This window comes from Diorhabda sublineata, chromosome 3 (assembly GCF_026230105.1).
Source record: "Diorhabda sublineata isolate icDioSubl1.1 chromosome 3, icDioSubl1.1, whole genome shotgun sequence".
Taxonomy (NCBI): domain Eukaryota; kingdom Metazoa; phylum Arthropoda; class Insecta; order Coleoptera; family Chrysomelidae; genus Diorhabda; species Diorhabda sublineata.
Window position 1 is genome coordinate 32,272,572 of NC_079476.1, and position 26,816 is coordinate 32,299,387.

General features: G+C 33.0%; 1 protein-coding gene across 4 annotated transcripts in view; it reads left to right on the forward strand.

The window, feature by feature from the left end:
- Window positions 1-26,816, forward strand: part of LOC130441890 (dipeptidyl aminopeptidase-like protein 6) — a 197,628-nt gene that overhangs the window by 165,733 nt on the left and 5,079 nt on the right. For all 4 annotated transcript variants that reach the window (XM_056775715.1, XM_056775717.1, XM_056775716.1 and 1 more), the window contains 8 exons: window positions 6,144-6,358; window positions 10,670-10,869; window positions 11,143-11,246; window positions 15,807-15,936; window positions 16,955-17,184; window positions 21,390-21,564; window positions 25,651-25,937; window positions 26,103-26,274. In XM_056775715.1, the coding sequence (XP_056631693.1) occupies window positions 6,144-6,358; window positions 10,670-10,869; window positions 11,143-11,246; window positions 15,807-15,936; window positions 16,955-17,184; window positions 21,390-21,564; window positions 25,651-25,937; window positions 26,103-26,274 (1,513 nt within the window). The remainder of the gene's footprint in view (window positions 1-6,143; window positions 6,359-10,669; window positions 10,870-11,142; window positions 11,247-15,806; window positions 15,937-16,954; window positions 17,185-21,389; window positions 21,565-25,650; window positions 25,938-26,102; window positions 26,275-26,816) is intronic.

Below are 26,816 nucleotides of genomic sequence, written 5' to 3' on the forward strand. Positions count from 1 at the left end.
TCTGTCCGTTTAAGAGTTAGCCTGTGAGTTATACACTCTTGTCTTCTTAGTTATCTGGGCATCTGAATGTGTGTGTTTTCGCTGTCTTGGATGAACCCTTTACAACCTCCCTCGTGAAGATTTTATCTGAGTAGTCCTTCCCCTTCTTTACAGCTGGCCCTGATATGTAACTCGGCACTTGCTTATGAAGTGCGTAGTTACCTTGTCAGGGTGTGTCTTATTGTGAGTTTATATTAAAAAAACATGTTTTTTACGACCTCCTTTATAATATTCACAGTTTTTCATTCATTTGCATTCATAAAGAATATAATTTCTAAATCGGTCAAAAAGAGTGAAAGAAAGTACAGTAGCGGTTACTTTTTATACGCTTTTGTGAGAGACATATGTCCGGTTCTCTTGATTGAAAGCTAGAAATATGCAAACTTGAGGAATATGAAATTAAAATGAAAAATTTTGGATTTTTTTGGCAATGTTTGGATCCTATAAAATCAAGAACATGATTTAAATCTATGCATTTGGTGTTTAATTCATTATCAATGATTCACTATGATTGGTGGTATCGATTATAGCTGGATGTAGTCTCACTAATTGATATTAGCCGCAATTAATCATGAGCGAGACTGATTTTGGTCTCGCGGCCAATCCCAATTAGTACAAGTATCTTGCGGTTTATAGTTACTCAATTGTTGCCTAAGTATAAAAGTTAAGTATATATTTCATGCATGAAGTTTGCATCAAACTTTTATGAATGATTCAAATAAAAATAGCAAGCACGGCCTTTGATCACAAAGACATTTATAAAATTACATGGATATCTCCAGTCGGTAGGACAAAAAATCAAATCGATTACCTTTAAATATATATTAGAAACATGTTAAAACTATTAACGACTGTAGTGCCTTTAGCGGAGCATGCCCCATTAGTGACCACTCATTGGTCGTAGCAATACTCAAACAAGAACTTCCGATAAGTCATAAAATTGAGACTGAATGGAGATATGACGTTAAAACACTGAAATAAAAAATGTAGCACATGAATTTGAAATATAGGGGAAAGGATAACTGAAAAAATAATCAATTGAAGAGGAATGGAGAAAGATTCAGAAGGCGAACTTTTGTCTAGAAAAGCCAAAGCAGGAATGAAAAGAATAAATCAATGCTGAGAAGAGGCAATTATAGAAGAAAAAAAGCAGAAAAGAGAAGGAAAAAATTACAAAACGTATCGACAGCAATTAAATGAGGCAACAACTAGAAAAACACCAATAACAAATGAAAGGTCAATGTCATAATTCACAGAATAACAAATTTTTGTATACAAATTAACAATATTGGAGATGTATCTCAAAAGAAGACACCCAATACTTTTCTAGCAAGACCAGTACCAAAACATGGGAGGCCAAAACTTCAAGATCACGTAAGCTATATCAGCCCAACCCAGCCTGGTCTTGTTTTACCTATCACTAGTCGTAACTACAAGCAGGTCTGAAGATGAAATTGGCTAAAGCTTCTGATTTTGATGATGGGGTAGAAAGAATATTTTGAAACTCTTAGAGTCATATATAGATTCATATACTTAATGGAAATGGAAAGCTGCCGATACAAATTAAGAAAAATTGCCAACTTCTAAGCAAAAAGAGAAAACACGAATACGATTATGGAAGCAACAATATTGTATCAACTAATTTCCGTTTCTGAATCGCCTCCAATAAGTTCTTTCAAAATACTACGATATTATATAAAAATCGGTTAGTCCAAACTTAAACCTTGTACTCAAAGCTTTAGTGATATATTTTCGCACGAATCATTAACATTGATAGAGATTAATGAAAAAAAAACCACAAGGTCAATCTGATAACTCCTGATACATTTAAAAATAGTAATTACCTAGCAAGTGAATAATGCGAACCACCGTTGTGTTAAAGAAAAAAAAAGAATGAAGAAAAATGTAGGTAATCAGAATCTCAACACTACACGCAAGGAAAGCATGGTTGTGGGTTGGGGAAAAGTATAATACACGTTTGTGTATTTAAAATGAATATTTCACAGCAAAAGTGATAAGCAACTGATAGATACATCATCGATATTTTCACGAAGGGATATATCTGCAAAGTCCTTTTAAGGAGATTGAAAAATCAATTGAAGTAGCTTGAACCCCAGTCTAATGCTTTTTTGAATTTCTGATAGGATAAAGGTTGTGAGAGATGGGACATTTTAAAAGTACTTTAAATCTCTGAATCCATACTCGAGAATGATACTTTATAAATAAAGAGTAAAAAAAATTGATAATATAACATTGAATAATAGAACAGATATATTCAAAATAACAAATTTCTTTATAATTTCAATTATTCAGCAAGCAACGGTCCTGTATATGGTAATAATATATTATAAATAAAACTGCACGTCATTCATAACAAACGAATGACGTCCACCACGATCTTTATCGTGTCCTTATTTTTCATTTTTTAGTACACTTTTAATTCTTTATAAAGTGTGGTTTGCAAAGAATTATATTTCATATTTTTGTATATTTTCCAATTATTAATTTAGAAGAAGTTGCAGTGCAAGTTTTTTCATAAAAATGTAGTCGAAATCGGATTGAAGTATGAAAAACCGCTACGCTAACTTCTCTTCTTTTGAGAGTATATATTTGTAAAATCATGAATATTAGTGTAATTTGGAAAACAACATTTGTACCATACAGACAGACGGAGCTCAATTGATCATGCTAAATAGCGTTGTAAAAAGCAACAAAAGCAGAACTAATTGATGTATGATTATCAATATTCAAACAAAGGGAAATATATAATATAGAAGGAAGGAAAAAGTCATTGAAGCAATGGCAAGTCGTTTTAATAGGTTAGATTTGTAAGATTCAGCGTTTCAGTTGAATTAAAGTGTAACATATTAAAGTCTATTTGTTGAAGAAAACTAGTAAACCAAAACAATTGATCAGGGATGAAAACGGCCAAACCGATCAATTAATAAATATATAATGTAAACGTATATAGGATTTTATTGCTAACACCTAATACAGAAATGAAAAAAATGTGTATCAAACATTGAAATAAAATCTTCATTTTCTTCCTCAATAGACACATTTTCTTATTCCTCATCAGATTACATTCAGCTTCCACTGGCGTCTACATTTATAAAAAAGGGTTCAAATTGTACATCAATGTCAATATCAATATTTCTTCTTTCTTCATCATCGAGCATAATCTCTACTTCACCTGATAACCTTAATAATTACTTTGTGAATGTAGCCAATAATTTATCAAATTCTATAACCCCTTCTCATGCTCCGCTTTCATATCTCCCTGATGCTAACTTACACAGCTTTCTCTTTATGTCCGTAGTTTTAACAGAGCTTCGCAGTACAATTAATGACATCAAAAATAAATACTCACTTGGAACTGATGGACTTAAATTAAAAATGTTTTCGAGTCTGTTCGATTGCATATTTAACCACCTTACCACTTTAATTACGTTTAATTTCAAAATGGCACTTTTCCTAATTGCCTTAAGACGGCTATAATAATATCTCTGCATAAATAAGGAGATGAAAATCAAACATCGAAATATCGCCCAATCGCACTCCTTCCCACGTTATCTAAAATCATAGAAATATTGCTTAAAAAGAGGCTTTTATCATTTCTGTTCAAATATAAAATACTTACTATCCATCAATGATTGATGCTATATTCCCCCGCCTTAATAATGTGTACTCTAGCCTAAACAGTCATCACTCCACTGCAACAACTTTTTGTAATTTTTCTAAGTCTTTCGATTGTGTTAATCATAATATTTTAATCAAAAAATTGCAGTACTACCGTTTCAGGGGAACACCTCTCGCATAGTTAAAGTCGTACCTTACCAACAAAAGTCGGCCTGTAAGGGTTGATACAACGATGTCAGTTTGCCAGCCAATAGAATGTGGAGTGTCCCAAGGCTCAGTACTAGGCACTATTTTGTTACTTCTATTTATAAACGACAGACATCAGTGGTAAAATATGTCCAATTGCAGGGCACGGTACTTCATAGGACCATATCTAGTGACCTAATCACCCTTAAATCATAGAGCGATTCTAATTTTTTCTGTCTCAACGTTCCCAAAACCAAAGGTTCATCATACAAAAATACATTGCAGCCTTTTTTATCAAACAACACCACCATAAACGTTGTTGAATCTGTAAAATTCTTAGTGCTTGTTGTTGACAATTCCTTTAAATGGGAGTTACACGTTGCTGCCTTATCTAAAACATTAAGTGCCTCCTGTTTTGCGCTGAGATTACTTTCCAAAGAACTGAAGTTATCCACCTTCTTAACAGTCTATTATGCCCTTATTGAGATGCATCTCAGATATGCCCTTCCCTTCTGGGGAACGTGTAGTGCGACTCAATTTGAGCAAACTACAAAAGACAGCTGTTAGATATTTACTTGGACTAAACAGCAAGGTTCACTGCATGAACTCCTTTAAAAGATTAAAAATTATGACTCTTCTCTCCTTATTCATCTTTGAACCCGTTTGCCTAATTCATAAGTAAGGTTCTCCAATTTCAGAAATATCGTTGCACGGCTATCTACTCAGGAGAGCGATGGCGACCTTTAACTACCTACTCCACGTTCGATTAGCTAAGGGCTCAATATTTTACAATGTAGAAAAAATGCACTATCACTTACCAATTGAAATAAAATCGACATCGTCCTTTCACGCATTCCGCAATAATTTGATGGCATATTTCCTGTGATTTCTATTCTTTAATAATATTTAATTTTGGTTTTATTCTGTATATTGAAATTTTATTCTATTTGTATCTTTATTTAATTATTTTTATGTTTTTATAAGCTTTTGTCTACAGATTGTAACAATTTTTTGACAATCAAGCGCTCTTATCGAAATCATCGATTGAATTGCAATTTTTTTTTGGGTCGGCCACTAAATGATTGGCTCTATACTCACGAAGGATTCGGTAGACACTTGAACAAGATATTCCCGAAATATTTGATGTTTAAGAAGTAGCGTCATCAACTATTTTTCTTCGATAAATAAACTTTAGAACTATTCGGTGCTATTCAAAGTCGATCTTCTCTCTTATTTTTGGAACGTTTTTTACAAACCAACCCCAGAAGGTGCTACAAAATGACAATTACTACGCTAGTTCTATTCTCACCAATAGACAGGTGACGAATAACACACATGTCGTGTGAGAAAAGTACTTTCAGTCCTTCTCGTCGACGTAGCCATAACGTTTCCAACAAACACCAGAAGAAAAAGATGTGGCACAGCGAAAATATGGACGAAGTCTCAGTTATTATGTAAACATCGCCAAACTGATATTACTAAAAAACACATTGAATGATATACAGAAGGTTAGGTTAGCACTTATGTGCTGTGTTAAGCATCTAGTGACAAAAAAAGTATCATTGATGTTCAGCATTTCGGAACCTGTATCTGGTATGTAGAAGTGTATGAAGATGTATCGCCTCTTTTTCTAAACTCCATGGTTTACTTTGAAGACCGCAACCAATCGACAAATATCGTACGATTCTTCATTATAATGAATTTACAGACTAATAGATCATTACATGTACGCTACTGAATGAATATATATCAAGATTTTTACGACTCTTTCCTGAATCAGAAACTTTGCATGCAGAGGCTTCTTTAATTACATGGAACGTTCGCCATAGCATCTCTATATAGAAGTGAACAAGTTATGGGTGTACATTTTTAATGAAAATTGGGAAATAAAACATGACGAACAATAAGAATATCGTTTGGATACAACATACAACGAATATATAGGATGGTGTCCCGAAAAAATTGATAGAGAAATAATTAGGAGGCAATTCTTATCTAACCTTTAACATTGTTATTTTATACATGTCATTTCGTAAAAATACTTTATCAAAATATGTCCGAGAAAACGCAAAGGATAAAATATGAATAATGTTGAATAGGATATTCTTGAATGGCAGTAAACACTAAAAAAAATAGAAGATTAAATGAGTGAAGAACGATACTTTTCCAATTATATTTTTACCGACTATTACCAAACTTAACTTCCATGAAAATAATCTGCTTGTATTTTTTATACAAATCAATATAACTTTTAGGTCTTGACGATTTTTCTTTTACAGTCATCACATTCCAGTTCGGTTAGAAGCGTCACCGAAAGCGCAACCTGAACGCCTACAATATGTCACTTGGTTAGGAGACACCACGTCATTATTAATAGTATTTAATAACGACATTTACCATAGAAAATCCCCTACAGATGAATCTGATACCAGGATAACCTTTACGGGTCAACCGGATATTATCTACAACGGGATTCCAGATTGGTTATACCAAGGTAAGTATATCCAAATGATGGACGCGGATATAATTATTTATTATAGTATTATAGTATATAGAACAATGGTTCTGGTTGGATTAAAGAGTGGATTTCTGAACGGATCGAATTTTTGAATGTCCTTTCTTATAATTGCGTCACACGAGTACCATTTGTGAAAAACTTTATGCTTTCAGACTCTATGTACTTTTCTCGTATGTCAATCCACCGATTCGACCATACTTGGATGAATATACAATACAAATAGTTTTTTGTTTGTTCTTCTGTACAATATATTTTCTTTTATTCCACATTTCACGTTCCCATATTTCAGTTAATTTTGCTTTCTTTTGTTTATTCTTCATGTTATTTTTTCTATTTCCTTCTCTTCTTCTCCTTTATTTGTGATAGTGACTCTCAAATATTCGATTTCAGTTTTTATATTGTGTAGTTGTTATTTCCATTACATTATACAGGGTGAGCCAGGAAGCTTTGCTAATTTAAAAAAAAATAATAAAAAAACTAAATATAATCCACACACAATTTTAAACGTGACTGGGTTATTGGAGTAGACTCTACTTTTCAGGTATCCCCACATAAAAAAATCCGGTGTTGTTAGGTGCAGACTTCTACGCTACCATGCAATGTCACCACAGCGAGATATCAGTTTCCCAGCAAACCTTTTGTTTACGACCGCCAAAGAGGCATTAGAAGTATGACATATTACGCCATCTTGTTGAAACCATGTCGTACGATTATAGGCTTCAAATCGTTGCAGTTGCAGAAATAAAAAATCTCTTAAAATGACTATGTATCATTTAGAATTTACAGGGACAGGTTACCCCTGTAGATTTTGAAGGAAATAGGGTCCAATAATTCCGTGCGCTGATATGGCCGCCCAAATGGTTACTTTCGGCAAATTCAGAGGCTTTTGGTGTTTTGCACGTGGGTTCTCTGCAACCCAGTAACGGCAATTCTGTCTACAGACATGCCCATTTAAATGAAAATATACTTCGTCGGGGAACAGAATATTTTTAAAACTCTGAAAGCATTCCAATATTATTCCAATAAAAACTTGTCTTGAAATTAAATCATTTGGCTGTAATTTCTTCACAAGTTGAATTTTATACGGGTATAATTTCAGATGTTTCGACAAAATGCGCCGCAAAGATGTTCTGGATACCACAAGTTTGGCTGATCGCTAGCGAGTCGATAAACCAGGATTACGTTGAGCTGAATCTCTAACTTGTTGAATTGTGTCTTCCGTTCTTGTTGATCTTGGGCGTCCCGTAGACTTCTGATTGAGAGCCGAACCAGTAGCTTACAACTTCCTGATCGCCATTTTTTTAATAATGTTTAATGCACGTTACGCTCCGGTGAAGTGGTTTATCGCGACTAAATTTCCGAGAACCGAGATACTCACCCCCACCACTCGTGCAACTCCCTCTCATAACGTTCAAACGCAAGAGAGTTTGTAAAATCTTACGCTTTTCTGGCCCACCCTGTATAATAATATCGGTTTTATTATTGTCTACTCATGTTTATGTCTATAAATTAATTATTTGCTTTTTATACCACTTCCTCTTAGTAAAAATTCCTGAACTCAGCTAAGAGTTGTGGATAATGGGTCTTCTTGTCTTTTCCTACCTCAAATTGGTTAGAAATACTGCTCTCCAAAGTGAATGTGCTTTCCGATTATCATTTTCACTAGTCTCCTCAATTCGCGTGGTATAATTAACTTTTCCAATGACTTGCTTAAGTTTTATTTTCTGTGACATATCGAAAAAATTTACTTGGATTACATTTGAAAATGTCCAAACAATGGTTTACATAATCAATGCGACCGAGCTTTTGTTCAGCATTAAACAATCACAACATCCACCTTAACTTTTTAAGCTTTTTCATATGTGACCTTATATTGCAAACTCCGTTCACGATCACTAAGTATAAGGGCACGGATTCTATTAATCATTTCATTGAAGTAGTGATAGTAAATGACGATCCCGGACGTTTAGCATCATCCGTGCTAATTTGGCTACATTTAAAAGCAAAATATCACTTATCAAGTATTTCATGAAACGTGGCACTTTCACCTTAACATGTCTATAACTTTTCCTTGGTTTCTTAAATGGTTTTCCCATATGAAAATTTTTGTGTGTATCAGATGATCTTTCGAAATAGACTTATGGCTGATGATTATTGAATATAAATGGAATAAATATAAATATTTTGAAGTTTAAGGAAGTTATTCAAAATATATTTACGAAACAATTCTGATACCCATCCTATATCACTCGGTAGTCCGTAACAATAAAATATCAATCTCGTTATGACGCATAACAGATTGTCGAAGTTTCATAGTAAGTATTTAACAAACTTTGAAAAATTTAATCTGTGTATATAAACTAAAATATGATAAAACAGACATTTATCAACAAAGTTATTTACTAAATAAAAGTTAGCGAAAGTTTTATCTAAGATATTTTTATCAAGAATGGCATCAATACACAAAAATATTTATTTTCCGATTAGACCCAGATTTAGATATAAAGCTGTCCACAAAAAACTTGACCAACTTAACTAACAAACGATACTGTATGGTCATAAGTTACCTTCAAGAAACCCATATCAGTGAATTTTGATACAAATAATATGATTATGGAATACTTACTTTCATTTTACGAAGCATATGTTCTTTATCATGCTCATTGTTTTTTTACGTTACCCTGTACAAGTGAAGCAGTATTGGAAGTTTACTAGGTACACGTTTCAGAAGACACTAAGCTTTGTATCTTATGTGCCATAGGACCAGTTCCAAACACGTTTATTGTTAATGTTGATATGGCTTCACAGAAAGTCACGAAAAACAAGAAAATTTAGATTTAATGATACGGGCAGTTATTCAAAGCTTTCCAAAGATTTCCATGGCCAAGTCCATCCCAATCGAAAATTCGTGAAATACATATTATGAATACTCGGGACCGTCAGCTGTGATTCCATGGGTGGGGCGCGCAGTGGCAGCCTCCTACGGAAACTTTTCACGGAGATACAGAAACCTGACATGACAAAAACTAGGTGAATTCTTAGTTTAGACGAAACCATTGAAAATATAATTTTACTTTTCATGTTCACACAGCAAGCTGACCAACATGTTATAGTCCCCTGACTTGTTTTTTCTTCAAAATAGGTGAATTATAATCTGACAAATTTTAAATAGGAGGAAATTACTGGGAGGTTGCCGCTGCTCGCCCTACTAATCGAGTCGCAGCTGACGGTCGCAAGTATTCATAATATGGATTTCTAAAGCATTTTAGGAAGTTTCGTTCGAGAAGAAATAATTGACTGAATTTGTAACTGGTTCCTGGACCATTGTTAAGTGATAGAAAACGATTTCGAGCTAAATTTTGAAATATGGATGGTTATATTGAGCAACCATGCATAGTATGAAAACTATTTATCTACGTTTTGTTATTTTTTGGACAGTTATCAATCTATAGCTTTGGCCTCTCCTCCAAATATCCTCCTCACACGCTTCTTGATGTAAAGTTTTGGAGTTTCGTCTATGACGCTAAAAATAATGTATATTGAGGCTTCGTCCTCTATATAACAGAATCAACGCCTCACATCCTTTGCTAAGCCTAGCGTTATGAGGTTTTCATTATGGACGCAATTGTTGATATATTCAATAGATCTCTATTGGTTATAGGTTTCTCGAAGTATCTTTGCCTGCCTAATCTTTATAGGCTGTTCCTTAAACTGTTATTTCCCGTATATTTTTGTCTAGTTTTTTTTTCTATTGTTCTGTAGCCGACTACACGGAAAGGCTTCGGTCTTAAGAGGGTTTACCCGCCCCTACATCAGCAACTCCAATGTGTCCCAAAACCCATGAGATGTTGTAACTTTTCTCGTTATGTCTAGTTCATTCAACTTTCTTAGCAATTCTTCGTCCAGGTTAAATTATGGAGTTCATTTTTCAATTGCGCATATATCTTTATATGTGTAATTATTAGTTAATTATCAATTTCAATTTGTATAATTCTCTAGAATTTACACTCACACACACACTTCCATAGCACACTAGTATTCGCTTGTTTGTCTTTTCGTTGCCGTACAAAGTCGTGCTGCTCCAAAATATCTTCTGTGACAGCTTACATTAAAAAGTATGTAGTACGTTTACACACGGTACGTTTTCGTACACGGGTCCGTTAAGAAAGTGTGAAAGAGCCTTTACCCGCAGCTAAAACTTAAACTATAGCTCAGCTGTTTTGTAAATTACTACTGAATGAATTTTCTCAAGTTTCAAAATGCAATTCATTTGTTCGTTTATTTCAGAGGATATTTTACAAAGTCCAGAGGCCTTGTGGAGTTCCTATGATGGAACCCACCTATTATATGCCACATTCAACGATAGTCAAGTAGGTACCATGAATTTTCCATGGTTCCAATTTAATGCTGGATCCGTTTTAGGATCCGCGGGGGCTTACCAAAGGGCCCCCTCGTTCCCTTCTTCCAGAACATTAAGGTACCCAACGGTAAGTTTTGAATTAAAGCACAATAATTCAGTAAAATCTCTCATTTTCATTATTCTAAGATTTGCAAATTTAAAAATAAATGTTTTCGTCAATCAGTTATCAAAATAAAACTCACTTAAACTTTTCGTGGTATCATTTCTTGAGAACTTATAGTTGTATTGACACGATTATCGCCATTTATGTGATATTTGGATATATTTTCAAAGAACTATCGTAAAAAGAGGTTCTAGTTTGTCAATTTTTATTATAATACGATTTATCTTTTTTTTTCAGCCGGGGACTCCTATACCGTCAGTACAACTTTGGATTGTAGATATTTCAAATATAACCTCATTAGAATATCATCTTGTTCAACCACCGAAAGCCTTACTAGATCTGTAAGTATCTATTTATGTAGATTTGGGAATATATTGCTAGACAATGATTATCTACTACGGGGACTGGCATTACTGCGGGTAGAGTAGTACGCATTTCTCAGGCTAGACTTCTATAATATTGATGTCTCTTGTTCTTTTCCTTCTTAGTGTATTACATTGTTACATTACGTTGTAGGCTATCATCAACTATCCGAATGAAAGGAAATGTAGATTATCTTAGGGTTCTGACGGACAATCAGAAAGAATATCGAATTGGAATATGTCGGGCTTGGGTTTGACATGGATTTGAATGGAATTTGTTAAACTAAAACATATCTGCCAATCAGATATTTCGATGTGTCTCAAAAGAAAGGCTACAGATCTATGGGTATGGTCAGTACTTATTTACGGAGCGAAAACGTTCACGTTCACAAAAATTCTGTGAATAAAGCACGTATTGCACTAAGACCGATGGAAAGATAAGCTGGGCCTCTCTCAGGGGCAAAGTTCCAAATAACTGAGCTAGAAACTGGACTAACCTCTTAGCTAGGATTGCGGGTGAACCCTGGACAGAAAAGATTTTGGATTAGAGACTAGAGAGATTAGTAAAATCCACCAGATGATCCGAAGATTTTAAGTGAATGCAATAAAACTGGATGAAAAGGAGATACATAGAAAGATCAGAATTGTGGCAGTCAGGATAATGGTGGGTCTACAAATAGCATAGTTACCCTGTCCAACATACCGTATTCGCTTGACCTGATCCCGTATGACTTCACAAATGGAAAGAGGCTTGAGAGGACACCAATTCAACAGTATTAGAAAGGTTAAGAAAAAAACCAGAGATGGGATAATAATTTCCACAAATTAGTACAAAATAAGTAAAACAGCGAAAATACTGGTGGGACAAATATATTAGTTGTAATGTTAATAATTTTGAAAGAGATAACGCTTTTTAAAAAAATTGAAATAGATTATTTTTTTGTTCCACTTACGTAGAAGCCAAAAAATTATGTTGGACAACTGTTGACCCTGTTTTTTAAACTAAAATCGTTTAAATAAACCACCACTTAAATGAGGGTTAGGAAAATGAGGAAATCAATTATGAATAAATAAATGAAGACACTTATTGGTTCACTCAAAAACTTATATAAAAGAGTTCATATACCATTTAACTTTATTTAATTCTTGACATACTAATTTGATTGTGCTACTGAAACATAATTTTAAGTATGTCCTTGCAAAATTAAGAACCTACATTTAAGGTTACGAACATCTCCTTTTATTCTGTTATGCTATCTACTAATGTAAAGACAATTTGCATATCCAAATAACACTTTGTGTTCCATATTCGGCGAGTTCAACCAAAACGTAATCGGTTTATTTAACCTTTTGTATTCATGATGCTCTCTCAAATTGTCATTTCCTTTCTCGTTAACATTCGTCAATCATCTCTGTTTGCATATTCATATTTTCCCGAATCTGCATATTTTGTCAAGGCCACCAAGAGTTCTTTGATTTGAGATTATTTTATAATATGTTCTAACTTCTGCCACCATCGGCGCAACTTACTTTGAGGGATAATTCTGCAATTCTTTAAGGTAAAGCAGGATGATACTACCGATGAAAACGTCAAAGATTACATAAAATTTTAAACAATATTTGACTCGATTGCTAGGCAAACAGGACAGAAATTTCCAAAGTAATTTGACAAACCAAGTTTCACTTAGTTAGAATTTCTGTAACCAGTAGTGATATTCATACTAAACACTTCCTCTACATCAAAAATCTCTTCTCTTTGACGGGAAATTTCACATTCTTTTAATGCTCTTTAAACCGGACATTAACGGATCTTTTAGTCTGCCCAACATACTTCCTGTCACAAACATTAGAACTAATTTCATAGATATCACTCCTTTCCAAATTTGGTATATTATCTTTATATACCATCACCCAACAATTATTTTAATATATTGTTGGATTCATGAGCCAATTTTAAGCCTACTGTATTAAAAATTACTCCGAATCCTTCAATATAAATAGGATTAAGAGGTACCAGTTTCCTTATTTTTTATTTGGATTTTGAAAAAAGTCTCTTAAACTTTGCTTATTGTATCTTTTGATGTAAAGTGAAACTGGCCATCGTATGTTGTCGAATATTTAAACATATATTCTTAATTAAACGAGAATAATTTCACTGAGGGGCATACGCATATAACAAATTTTCGAATAAACCACTTTTTAAATTTGAAAAAGTACTACCCTCTATATTCCGACCAGTATAAAAAATTCGAAAACAATCAAGTCGCATCACACTTAGTTTCAACGGAAACATTTTATGAGCGAGTTTTCAACTGGATTATATTTACTCAACTTCATTCAACTCAAATTTTCGAACAAGTATATATTTGAATTTTCCGCGAGAAAACTAGTGGAAACTTTAAATAAAAAAGATATCAAAAAGGTTCAATGAGCATTTTATGGAATTATAATGAATGAAATTAAAGTATTTTTACTTTTAATACACAAAAAATAATGGAGGAGAATGATATTTAATTAAAAATTATCATTAGAAATACTGTTATGTGCCTAAACTATATATTTTGTGGTCGTACAGGTTGTAAAATAGAAAAAACTTTACTATAGCATTACTAATATGTTTATTGAAATATTAATAATGCTTTGGTAAAGTTTTTGTGATTTCTTTGTTGGGCCAGGTTCTTTTGGTATTTGCGTTTAGTCAAAATTGGTAATTCTGTAATGTGCAATTCAGATAATATGCTTGCCAATAACCTTAAAACCTTATTTTTGAGGTTATGCTGTTCTCTTTATCAACTTCAGCGTCATATTCTTTAGCAGCTGCGCTACTCTTGCAGCCACCAAAGCGCTTCAGCTGCTGACCTTCAACGTAAATAACTATTACTGTACTTTTCGGGGTTGATTGAATTTTTTCAAATCTATTTTCTTCAACAGTTGCGTAGTATATTGGTTAAACATAATATTTTTTTAATCAGTCATGTGGATACGAAGAAATAAAATCTCCTATAAGTTTTAAACTTTTTATTTCGCCTTTATCAACTATGGTAAAAACTTTTTTTGTCAACTTAGGAATCTGGCCCCGTTACAACACAGACTGATTTTATAACTTCTACATTTGTGATTAATATATTCACAAGTTCTTGCTGCTAATATCAATCAATTGCGCTAACCAATTCGGTGTCTCATGTATAAATTTCAGTATATTTTCTCTAAATAACACGCTAGATATTTTTCTTTGGTATTCTTTCCACTATTACTTCAAATACTTTGTAAGAACTGCAAATATTAACTTCATTTACCAAGTCTTCTTTATGATCGAATAATTGGCCCGCAGAGAGCTTAGGGAGATTATAGTTAATGTTTTCTACAACATTTTATGAAAACCATTTAATTATCTTTTGTCGTATGAGTCTTTGTTTTTATTTTCTACCAAGTTTTGCTTTGCCTTTCTTGCAATTTCGTCAGAAATTTCAACATCTCAATCGATTTTGACGATGACTTTGTCGCTTTTATAGTATTATATATCTACTTGATAACTTTGAAATATGAATAATTATTATTTCGTATTGACATTAATGTTAATCCGAACGCAATGGAAAAAATAGTACTGGTGTGTTGCATTCTACATAACTATTTGCGAACGAAAAGTCCGAAGGGATATACCCCTCAACAATATTTGGATAATGAGGATCGAGAAACTGGACACTTACATTAGGGCTTCATGTTAGCTAAGAAGATTTAATTGACCTACAAATGTCTTTAAGTGCCAAAAATTATTCACAGGCTTCAAAAATAACAAGAGAAAATTTTATGTCTTATTTTAACAATTTAGGAGCTGTGAACATATACATTTTTTATTTACTCACTTTTTCCTCCTCCGATAGGTTAGAAATCGCTGCCTCGGGTACATCTTGATCATTTAGGAAGAACAATAGTTCAAAACACCATAATTTTGGTTTATAGATCATCAGTCCCCATTCCGGACTTACTTTTCTTTACTAATTTTAGTTCTCTTTTATAAGATTTTTTAAAATTATTTTTGCATTTCTGTCGTGATTTAGATCACTTCCATTAATACTCTTGTTCCTTGCACAACTCAAAAAATTCACGCTGAAATTTTTCGCAATTTTTTCGACATTTGAATTTATGAGAAAATAAATTTTAGAACAAGAAAAGTTTAAACAAATCGGTCATGCGGCTAAAATGTTCATCCAACCGACACTGCTGTTCTGCAGCAGTCAGCCTTTTCTGTCTGCAGTCAGTTGGATACGTCGAAATTGTGCGACGCCGCAGTACCGCTGCTTACAGCTTTATAATTGATAACCAGAAGATTTAAAAAAATATTTGCGTGTATATTTTTGAATAGTCAATAAAGGCCAAAATATAGATGGTATATTTTCAAATCTATGATGAAATGAAATTACAAAATATTAGGAATTTTATATTTTCATCGATAAAGTTAATTGTTATTTTTGTGAGGCGAAACTCACCAAAAAGATATTTTGGTAAATTTGAGATTTATTCATTTTTTACTTTTTCCAGTGATTATTACCTAACGTCAGCAGGCTGGGTCGGCCATAAAAATACACAAGTATCAGTAGTGTGGATCAACAGAGCACAAAATTTAAGTATCATTTCAGCATGCTTAGCGCCTAACTGGACTTGTATTGAGGTAAGAATTCTTTTCATTAGCAGCTGAATAAATATAATTGACTGTATTACTACTTTACGTTACTGAATAAATAAACACAAAAAGTTAATATTGTTAATGTCTAATTATTATAGTGTTTAAAAAATTACAGACGAAACGGCGCTATAGAACGTGCATATTGTATCATCTTTATTGCGAGGTAAAAAGCTGGGTGATGTGAATATCGTTGGGTAGATCCGATCAAGATGATTATACTGGTCTGCATATGGAATACGGCCAATGACTGAAGTTCCAAGTGCTAATTTAATTAAAATATAGGTGAAGCGTTTAGAACAAACAGGTTCACTCTTCGAGTATTTAAGCCTGAAGACAATATTGAGAGTCTTATCCAGTCTGTACGAGAAGTCGTCTGTCTTAAAGTTTGCAATGAACTTCTTCAACCATAGAAGTTGCAATTAATAAAGAAATTAAAATAAATGTAGTTCAGAGAAAGGCTCGCTAATTGTATTGAAATTACTTATACCACTCAAAAATACGCGTACGAGATAGATAATTGTCCCCATAGGCCTCTTACAATAATTTTTAGAACTCAATCGGAGTTTTTTTCAATTTAACGATAAATTTCAGATTGATACGCTGCTCCTGTTTTTCATCACATGGTTTTCGGCACTAGAAAAAAACACGTTTGCTTCAAATCGCTATTGCACAAATACTATAATAGTGATGGAAACATATTTTGGTTAGGTGCATAGACAAGATATCTAGATATCTAACGCACTACTCGTTTTTTACCCCATCCGTCTAGAGCACCCTCTAGGCACAAAGTCTTGTTACAGACATACCTAGTATTCACTTTTCAATCTATTTTTCAAATATGTACGTTTTATGACCCCAATCTGCAGAATTTTTTCTCATAAAACCGAGACCATAATATACATTAAAGCTTTCATTCAGGTCACTTTTCAATAATTTTCAATTCAAATTGTTAATTATTAATTTTTTATCCTCGCTAAATGTTTAAAAAATAAATTTTTAACAGACACATACCGAGAGGGCCAGAGATCAATCTTGGCTTGAAATCCAAGAGCATCCGGTATTCTCTCCGGACGGTGATAGTTACCTGCTATTAGCGGCAGTACAAGAAGGAAGTCGCGAAACATACACTCACATCAAACACGTGACTGTTACGCAACAACGTATCGCAGTATTGAGTCATGGGAGGCACGAAGTCTCGAAAATACTTTTTTGGGATACTGTTAGTCATTTTATGTAAGTAAAATTACTGTTTACACATCAAATATTGTGTATGAGTGTATATTTGAGTGTGAGTAGATGTAAAGGCTCTAAAAACGGGCGATTGGATTGTGGAGTAAGTGTTTAGATACCAGTAGTTCACGAGCACTACACAATAAATATTTTATTATAGGAATCTACTACTTGTGATCAAAAATTAGTCATCATCATGCTGGCGCATTATCTTAGTGAAAAATCGCTAGACAAATTTTTGGCAACAGCTGATAAATACACACCAATACACAACACACAATATATGGCGTTCAAACTTCACACGAATAACAAAAAAGACTGTACTGATTTAAGAAAAGGTGTAAATGCACCATTTGGGGTCGAACTTCACATGAACAATAAAAAAGGCAGTGCCAATTTATCAATAGGTTTAAAATAAAACTTTATAACAGGTTTAAAGCATACATAACACTTTAAATTTTGATTTTAATTATAAAATCGTGGTCCAAAATGAGCATTAAGGTCCTTCTGCACACGTAAAGCGTAGTTTTTGGCTTGTCACGAGACCTTCGAAAAGTACGGATTCACGAGACCTCCCGCATGCATACCTGCCCACCCGCACACCCCAGGCAGGTATAGTTCTTCTTCAATGAAGACATGGGAATTCTGGTTGTTCCAGTACACGCAGTTATGCTGATTGTCCGTACCGTTCCTTAATCCGCGTTCGTACGCTAATACGATGTAACGATCAGTTATTCATTCTGAAAACGCGTCTACCCGATGAGCACGTGTCATAATGATGCAGTCACAACTGTCTGAAGCACGAAGATGCTTAGTTTAAATCTTTTTTGACAGTGTTGCCGGACTTTTGCCGATTTTTCGAAGGGCGTTGCCTGAGTTAAGCCGATATCTAGATATACGGCACATACGATTCTAAGCTACTATTACAACGAATAGTAGTATGACTATAGATCATTATAAGGTACCTACTTCTGGCAAATCATCCAATGAAAAGTGGAAATTCTTGAACTTGAACGTTCTTAGAAGCAGCGGAGTGATAAACAAAACAAGTCCTGCTAATTCGTAATCCATTCTACTTTATCAGGAATATAAATCGAAATGGAATTTGTTGATTGTGTCGGTTATTAAGTTTTCAATAATACAAAGAAGTGGGATAAGATCTATTCATTATCAACCTTTCTATATATAATTGACGTCTCGACAATAACGTCTCGAGATCATTATCATTTTGTTTTCTACAAATAAGACAGTGTTTAGTTTATCTTCTTGACGTTGTTATTCTATAAAAACAATATTACATGATAAGAAAGAGGCGTACTTGAAGCTCTACAACAGTAATTTTGGGGGAATGAAGTTGTAGGTATACTTGAAGAAAGTATGTTTACTTATTTTAAGATTAAATGTCCTTGTATATATTTATAAGAATCAATTAATAGAATATCGTGGGGAACAGTTAATCGTCTTTTATTGTTAAACATAATTCATTAGCTTTAAACAAAAGAATAGAAAACGGTTCCTGTTTGATGAAGTTTAAAAAACTTTCAATAAACCTTTTACAATAAGCGGATGGATATTATGGTATTCTACAATTGGTTAGTAGTTAGAGATCCATTTCGAGCTTATCAAAAAAATGGGGAAAGAACGGAATAACAGAAAGGGAAGTCCTACTTAGTGAATAATTTTCAGAAATCAAAAAAATCAATGTCACAGATTCAGACTCAGATATATTGGTTACAAAACGTAAAGTTAGTCTAAAAATTTCATAGAAAGCACCCAACACTTTTATTATATTCTTATCAGTAATTTTACTGTTACGCTAATTATTTTTTCATTGGTAGATGATTTATTAATCAAAGCATGTTAGTATCAAACTAATTTATTACGATACAAAAATCACAAAACGTATTTGATATGAAATGACAAGTTCAATATATCTCCAAATTAAATAGATAGTGGTTCGGTCTTAAATAGTATACTGGAACTAAATTTTCTCACCGATATCTCTCTGATTTCCATATTTTATAGAGATATTAATGTAGAACACCAGCTACAGATAAAATTCGAACATTATTGGTTACCGAATGTTTGTTTTTGATAATGACCCAGTTTCATTCCCGTTTCACCAATGTATGTTCGTTGTTACCGTGTGTATAGGGTATAAAAAGCTTCTACTTCAATCATTCAATGTTAAAAAGAGGCGTGTTTTATTGAATTGAGAAGATAGTTAACTCAGTAAATAAAATTCGAAGTGCTGATGTTAAAGGAAAATCGATGTCCATATCTGAATTAAATTTAACAACAAAGGGACAATCCTTCAAAGTTTTAGTATAGGATTAAAAAACAAGTAATAATTTATTTATGAATAGATACATTTAATTAGAAAACAAAATTATACATTTTTCTCGAAAATCATCAATTGATGACGTTTTAATCTAGTTTGTGAATATCATGAAATTTGTCCCATATAACTAGCATCAAATTTATCACAAAAAAATTTCAAAGAGAACTCAACATTAATAGCACTATACAGATTTATAGACGCAAACGCAAGATCAATAGTAACATACTATAATTTCGCATGAAATTTTGGACAACTTTTTCTAGATCATTCAGTTTTCATTCAAAGTTTGTGTCCTTCATTAGTTTCCGTATTTGTGGAACAATAAATATTCCTTTTTTAATTTTTGCCTCATTGAGTTTGGGAAATTTCTCTTCCAGATATAAAAATCCACTGCCGTCAATTTTTAGTTTTATATGCCACGGTGGTATAAGTATGTCGTCTTCTGTACTAGTGTGAGTGATCCACGCTTGGGCCATACTTTCTTTATGGAGTGACTTTCTCTGCTGTCCCATACGAAAATAAAACATAAATATTTTGTGTAACCAAATTGTAGCACAAGAAATGACTTTAAAATCTCCACAAATTTTCACTGTATTTAGTTTTCTTAAGAAAGAACTTCATGTTTTCGTAAGTCTCTTTCATATAAGAACCATGGACAACCGGAACTGCAGGACATTTGTTCTCGTTGTATAGCAACAATGCTTTCAAGCTAGTTTTTGAGGAATCAATGACGAATCGATAGTGACTTGGATCATATTCAAAATTCAATAAATATTATTACAATAGACTAAATCATCTGCTTTAGAAAAGTATGGTTTCCTTTCATCGACACAATGTCGGAAATAAGAAATTTTCGTAATAGGAGAAAGTAAATTCTAAACGTTTAATCCAGACCCCAAAAGCTAAAATCACGTACTAAATCGTTTAAATCACTTTGTATCAATAAATGGGGTTCTTTTGAAGTTGACGGTTCATAACTTGGGTCACTTCTCTTGAGATACCTCATAAGGTATATTAAGAGCAAATTCCGGACTAGAAACAAAATCTTGACTTTCTGCTCGATTTGGAGGCTTTGGCACAGACACTTCGGCACTATGTGGTATTGGTCTGTTGGCCGATGACAATTTTGCGTACCAGAAAGTGTGTTTGGACTTTGTTGTTACTCCTTTTGTTTGAATCGATTAAAAATAATAATCACTTTCGTGATCTTTTGGTTCCGTGCAAATAATTGGTATACCAAAAGGCAAATGTCTAGATTCTTGTTTAAGCCAACTAATAGGAGTCTCACACGCGTTTCAAAACATATATGTGGAACCCAGGATTTATCTGGATGGTGCACAAGGAGAAGTCTAAATGATACATTTCAATTAATGGAGTAAATTTTCGATGCTTTTAGATGTAATTATTAATTATCCACACACATTCGGGTTATTAGACCACTTTCGCGGCTTATTTGCAATGAAACGAACGTAACTTAGATGAATGCAATCATAATACAGTCACCTAAATTAAGTTATTCTAACAAAAACACGTAGATGATATCAGAAAAGAATTTATAGTTGTCAAAAAAAACTGTAATGAAACAAAATAATATTTTTTTTTAAATGAAGCTTCATCAAAACAAATCAAAATCATCAAATAGTGTTAACCATTGTTATAATTTTCTCTTGATTTGGTTTTTGATTTTCTAATAATTATCTGTTCAAGTCCAAAACTCCATCATCTTAGTTTTTTTGTGGGATATGAATATTAACCATTCCTATTTTATGTTATTGTTGTTTGTTTGTGATACTTTTATGTACTGAGTAATGCATTTTGGTGCAAAAGTTTGTCATTGTGATATTGTACATACATTTCTTTTTCACAGTTATTATTTGGCGTCGGAAGAAAATCGTCCTGGTCAACGACATTTGTACGTCGTTCGCGACCCCAGCACAGACGACCCACGTCGTGTTGAATCCTATTGTATCACGTGCGATTTGGGGGACGTCCTTTGGAGTAGTCGCTATCTTTACCGGAACTGCACTCATTTCAGTGCTCAGGTTATATATAATTGATTGTTATGTCACTATAATATAAGAAATTTGAATGATAATGAAAGAAATCTCATCAATTTTGATGTTATTTGGTGATCATGAAGTCTTTATTTTTGAGTATAAAGTCTATAATATTTAATTTGAAAATATCTTAGGATTTCCAATCGCGATTTTTTTAATAATGATCATGTATAAGGAAAAGTCTGTTATTTTGGATCATTTTTGAAAAAATGCGGTTTTGAAATAATTCTTTGAAAATAACAAATACTACAACTGTATTAAATAAAAATATATTTATTTGGCTTCATATATACTTAATAAAAATCATCATGTATAGCAACACTTAAGAAAATTATAATTTTATGAGATCATAATATATTTACTTCAATTTTATCAACCGGTAGGAGTAATTGGACCAAACAGTTGTTAATTTGGATTTACAGAAAACTTACCTATAAAACTAAACAAAAACACTTATTAAAAAATATCTCCAATACTACAAGCAACAACGAAAGAAAATCTAACGTTGACTAAAAAGACAATCATCACTTTTGGTCATTTCTTATCGTAGTAACTTCGCTCATATTTCGCACAATCATCTTCTTCATATTCTGAATCGTAACTCTCTGTATCGTTCAATTTTTATCTTTTTCTTATTGTGTGCTGTTTCAACTTTCTTGTTTTTTTGTATTTACTTTAGTTATTTTTTTGATCATCTGCTTAATCAGTGTCTGCTGTCATGTCTCTAAATCATTTTTATTCGGAGAAGATATCAATTGTCAGTTCAATAGCTTTTTGAGCTGTCTTTACCCGGTAAACTATTTCTGGATATTGGGAATACAATATTTAGGCAAATTTGAGTTCATCTAACTTTGACGGCTTAGCAATGAGAAGTGGAACGTACATCATATTGCATATTGGAAGTTGGAGTCTAAAATGCTGGAGAATCCTTTTATCCAGCATTGATAACATTGGCGACTAAAACTTTAGCTGATGCGAAATGGTGATCTTGGAATATATTCCGATTCACAGGCCAGGTACCAGTTGCTTTAAATCCATTGAACACGTTACCGATCGTGGCTGCGCGTTCATTTGCCTCATTAATAAGCCGGCTATCTTAATACTGAGTTTCAGTCCTGCCAGGTTGTGAAGGCACCCAGGATGCGATGACTTAGATATAGAAGGTGTTCATTAGCTTATGATACGTTAAACAGTTGCGATTTTTATGTAGTGTATCCTGTAATTTTAACAGCTATTTTATAGGATGTTTGTACATACCGGCTGAACAACAAGAACAAGAGAACAAACAGAAGTTGTTCAAGTAAAAAACTGCCATAAGTGAAGATATTTAGATAAATTTACAACTATCTGATCAAGGAAGTATCTCTGTCTGGAAAAATTATCTTAAATGTTGAAACTATCCAATTGACAACAACACAACTTTTCAAAGCAAACAGATCATATTCTTACAAGGTCAAAATCTTGGAAGAATTACTGGGAGATGATCATTATAGATTTTTTGTGAATACATTATAGATAAAATAGACTTGAATGATATTCAAGTAGAGAACATTTCACCACGTCGATATTAGGCTGATAAGAATCGAAGCTGTATGAACAAAAGCTAAACTCAACAATCAAACAAGTGTTTCTTTGACGATAAGTTCCGACAATTGGCTAATTTATATCCAAACCCAAGGACATACACGTTTCAGAAATATTGCCCTTCTTCATTTCTCGAGACTTATTAGCATACTGTGTTTTCCGGAAGATGGATGGGTAGAAGGAAGCTTATTTAATTACAACCGAAATTCTCAGATCCCTTTGAAGTTTTTGAAAAGCTTGAAAAGCTAGAACTACAAATAAGTAATAAGTGTAGATTTATTTTACCCCAAGTCATCAAAAATGTACAAAAAGGATTTTGATTGCTATTAGGATATTGTCAAATATTCAATAACCAACATTATGAACATTTGTTCAATTGAAATAATTATATTGTCATATATTATATTACTGTGAGTATTGTACATAATTTTATTATAAATAATAATTGAGAGAATATTCGTAAAATTTTATAGTCTTATTTTATGTAGGAGGAGTAATAGGAATTAATTAGTAATACAAAACTGAAATAAATGTACCTGAGCTATAACAAGTTTTCAATCTATTGTGAATTTGATTATGATTATGGAAAATTTGGATGAGCCGTGTAAACGCCGTGAAAAATATTACAGTAAAATCCCGAAAGTAACCCTACCCTTTTTACAAATCAAAATAGATGCATTTCAGATAGGGGGGTTACAATGGGGATGTTTCAGTGCTAAAAATGAGTACAGAAGTTAATTTAAAATGTAACTAAAAAAACAATTATCACTTATCGTAATATTTACATGACGGCGCCATCTTTCGACGAAAAAAGAATTTAACACTCAAGTAGCGGTGGGTATATTCGCGATACTAGAATGATTTCAATTTCGGCGAGAAAAGGGGGGGCTATATTCGAGGAAGGGCCTATTTTCGGGAATTTACGGTAATATTTAATTATTTTAAATAATCCACAGATTAACATTTATGTAAAAGTGTTGATGACACAGTGGAACTACTTTGGTAGTACGCTTGGTGTTGGGAAATATACTATTTTTAGACAGATAAACAGAAATAGGTTTCCGCTGACAAAAGCATTTCGAAAACTCTATTTCAATAGAAAGAAACGATAGTGTAGTATGGAGAAGAAATACCTATAGAGGACTATAAAAGAAATGAGAAATCTAAGAAGAAACATATTTTATTTAGATGAAACATAGGACAATGGGGAACATACACCATATAAATTTTGGCAAGATGAAACTGTTAAAGTCGAAGACAGACTTCGTCAACTGATTTATTCACTGGTTTAAATCCATCAACGAGACAGGGGCACAGACTGATACTATTACACATCGGCAGTCAAACAGTCAAAGAGTGGTTCGAAAAAGTGATAGAATTTATTTCTCAGAACTGTATAATAGTAATGGATAATGCAAGTTACCACACAAGACTTGAAAAAATTAGTTATAAAAAAATTTACAGAAAATCGTGGAATGACGATGCTTAGATCTTCACCATATCATTATGAACTAACCCCAATTGAACTGGTGTTGGCACAGATCTGATAAAGGGAGAAGTTTCAATAAAAAAAAATTCCTTAGAAATAAGTGATGTTGAACAGTTGTTTTTGGAAGCTGTGAATGATTTTAAGCTTGAAATCTGAGATAAGTCAATTAGTCTTACGATTTTAGAAAGGGAAAATATCAAAATTGAACAAAATTAATGATGAATTGATCGAGCCACTTATTATGAATATTGTTTGCAACAATTCTTCAAATCTTCTGATTTGGATTTGTAAGAAGTAGCTGTAGTTATACTGATAAGTTTTCATATCAAAATTATTGTTATATACTTAAGGTTGTTTAAAAATCCAAGTTTAGGCTCTAATACCTATATAGCCAATATGATAGAATGTTCTTCATACCTTGTGGAAAATAAAACATTTTAGAAAAATCTGCACTTTTCCGTCGAGATGTTTAGAAGTCTTCACCCTATATATTCATCATATTTATAAAAATATTATTAAATACGAAAATACTAAAGGTAATAATATTTAGTAAAATTTAGTAAAAATAGACTATAGTTAGTGTTCGCAAAGTTCAAATAACAAAATTTTTAATTAATGAATTTTGCTACAGTAAAAATTTCAATATTTTAATAATACTTAAGGTAAAACTATTAGCATACGTTCTGGTAGTTTTCAGATGACTAGATTGCTACAGCAGATAAGAATTGAAAAAACTTGTATAATTAACTTTGCAGTAAAAAATTCTCTATAAATTGTCTTCTGGCAGTTAATATAGAGTTCTGACATTGCTTCCGCTTTCTTCTAATTTTGTATTCCAGATAATTTGAATTGACATTCACAGTTGCGTACGTGAGCTCCAAAATTTGTAATTACCTTTAGCAGAAAGAGTTTGTAGAAATAACTCGGAATAAGCATTTTAACAAAATCAATGTTTTATATATTTCGCTAAAAGTTACCAATCAAATTATTATTTACAGGTTAGTCCCCGTTTTGATGAATCCAGCTCCCCATTCTACGTCCTTCATTGTGAAGGACCAGGGCTTCCATTAGCTGCTATGCACAACGCAAGTAGTCACACACTCCTCAAAATATTATATGATACTCGGCCAAGCAAATGGCCATTATTAGAAAAATATGCTATGCCCAAAAAGAAATCTTTAGAGGTGCCTTTGCCACAAGGTAGTAGAGCGCAAGTTCAGCTCTTGCTGCCGCCTTCATGGAGAGAAGAACTAAGGGATGCTGCCTATCCTGTGTTAGTTGAAGTGTAAGTATTGATTACTAAATATGCAGTTGGAGCATCCACAACCGATTAAAAAAATGGATTTGTATAATCTCTAGGTAGATGAAAGTGAAAGTTTTTGATAAAAATGAATTTTAAAAAACTATTACTTGCGATATATTTGCTTTACTAATACATTTTTCTTTTCAGAAATGGCAGACCAGGTAGCAAATCGGTGACAGAAGAATTCCAGGTCGACTGGGGGACATACATGTCAAGTCATTGTGATGTAGTTTACATTAAACTTGACGTCAGGGGTGCTAGAGGTCAAACGGACCGTTCGATATATCACCAAATAGGCGGAATCGAAGTTCAAGATCAAGTAAATATAATTGTTCAAGAATGTTATAATTTTATTCAGTTAATAATAGGAAAAATCATAATTTTATGAACTGATTGACCGAACACAAATTAATATATGAGTGAACTTAAGGTTCTTCAACACAAAACGATGGTGAGTTCGGTGGAGTATAACGGTATAACGTTCAATTTTATATGATTGAACTAAACTCAAAAAGTAGATTTATAGTAAATCAAGATAATGTACAGGGTGGCGCAATAGAACGTGCATATCAACGGTGTGTGGACGGGAGGAGCCTAGCGTGGTTAAATAGTTGCACTCGTGGAGTTTTAGTAGGCGTAAGTCACTTCGACGAAAAGCTTCGCGCTTTTTATGTTCGCACGTTTTACGAGAACGGTGGTTCATACGACTTGACAAGGCGACTGTATCGTTCAGAATATGAATGAAGACACATTAATGAAGCTCCGACTGCAAATTTAATTAAAATATGGGTTAAGCGTTTTGAAAGACTGGTTTCACGTTTAAACCAAGAGCAAAAGACCGTCCAAGAACGTCTAGGACGA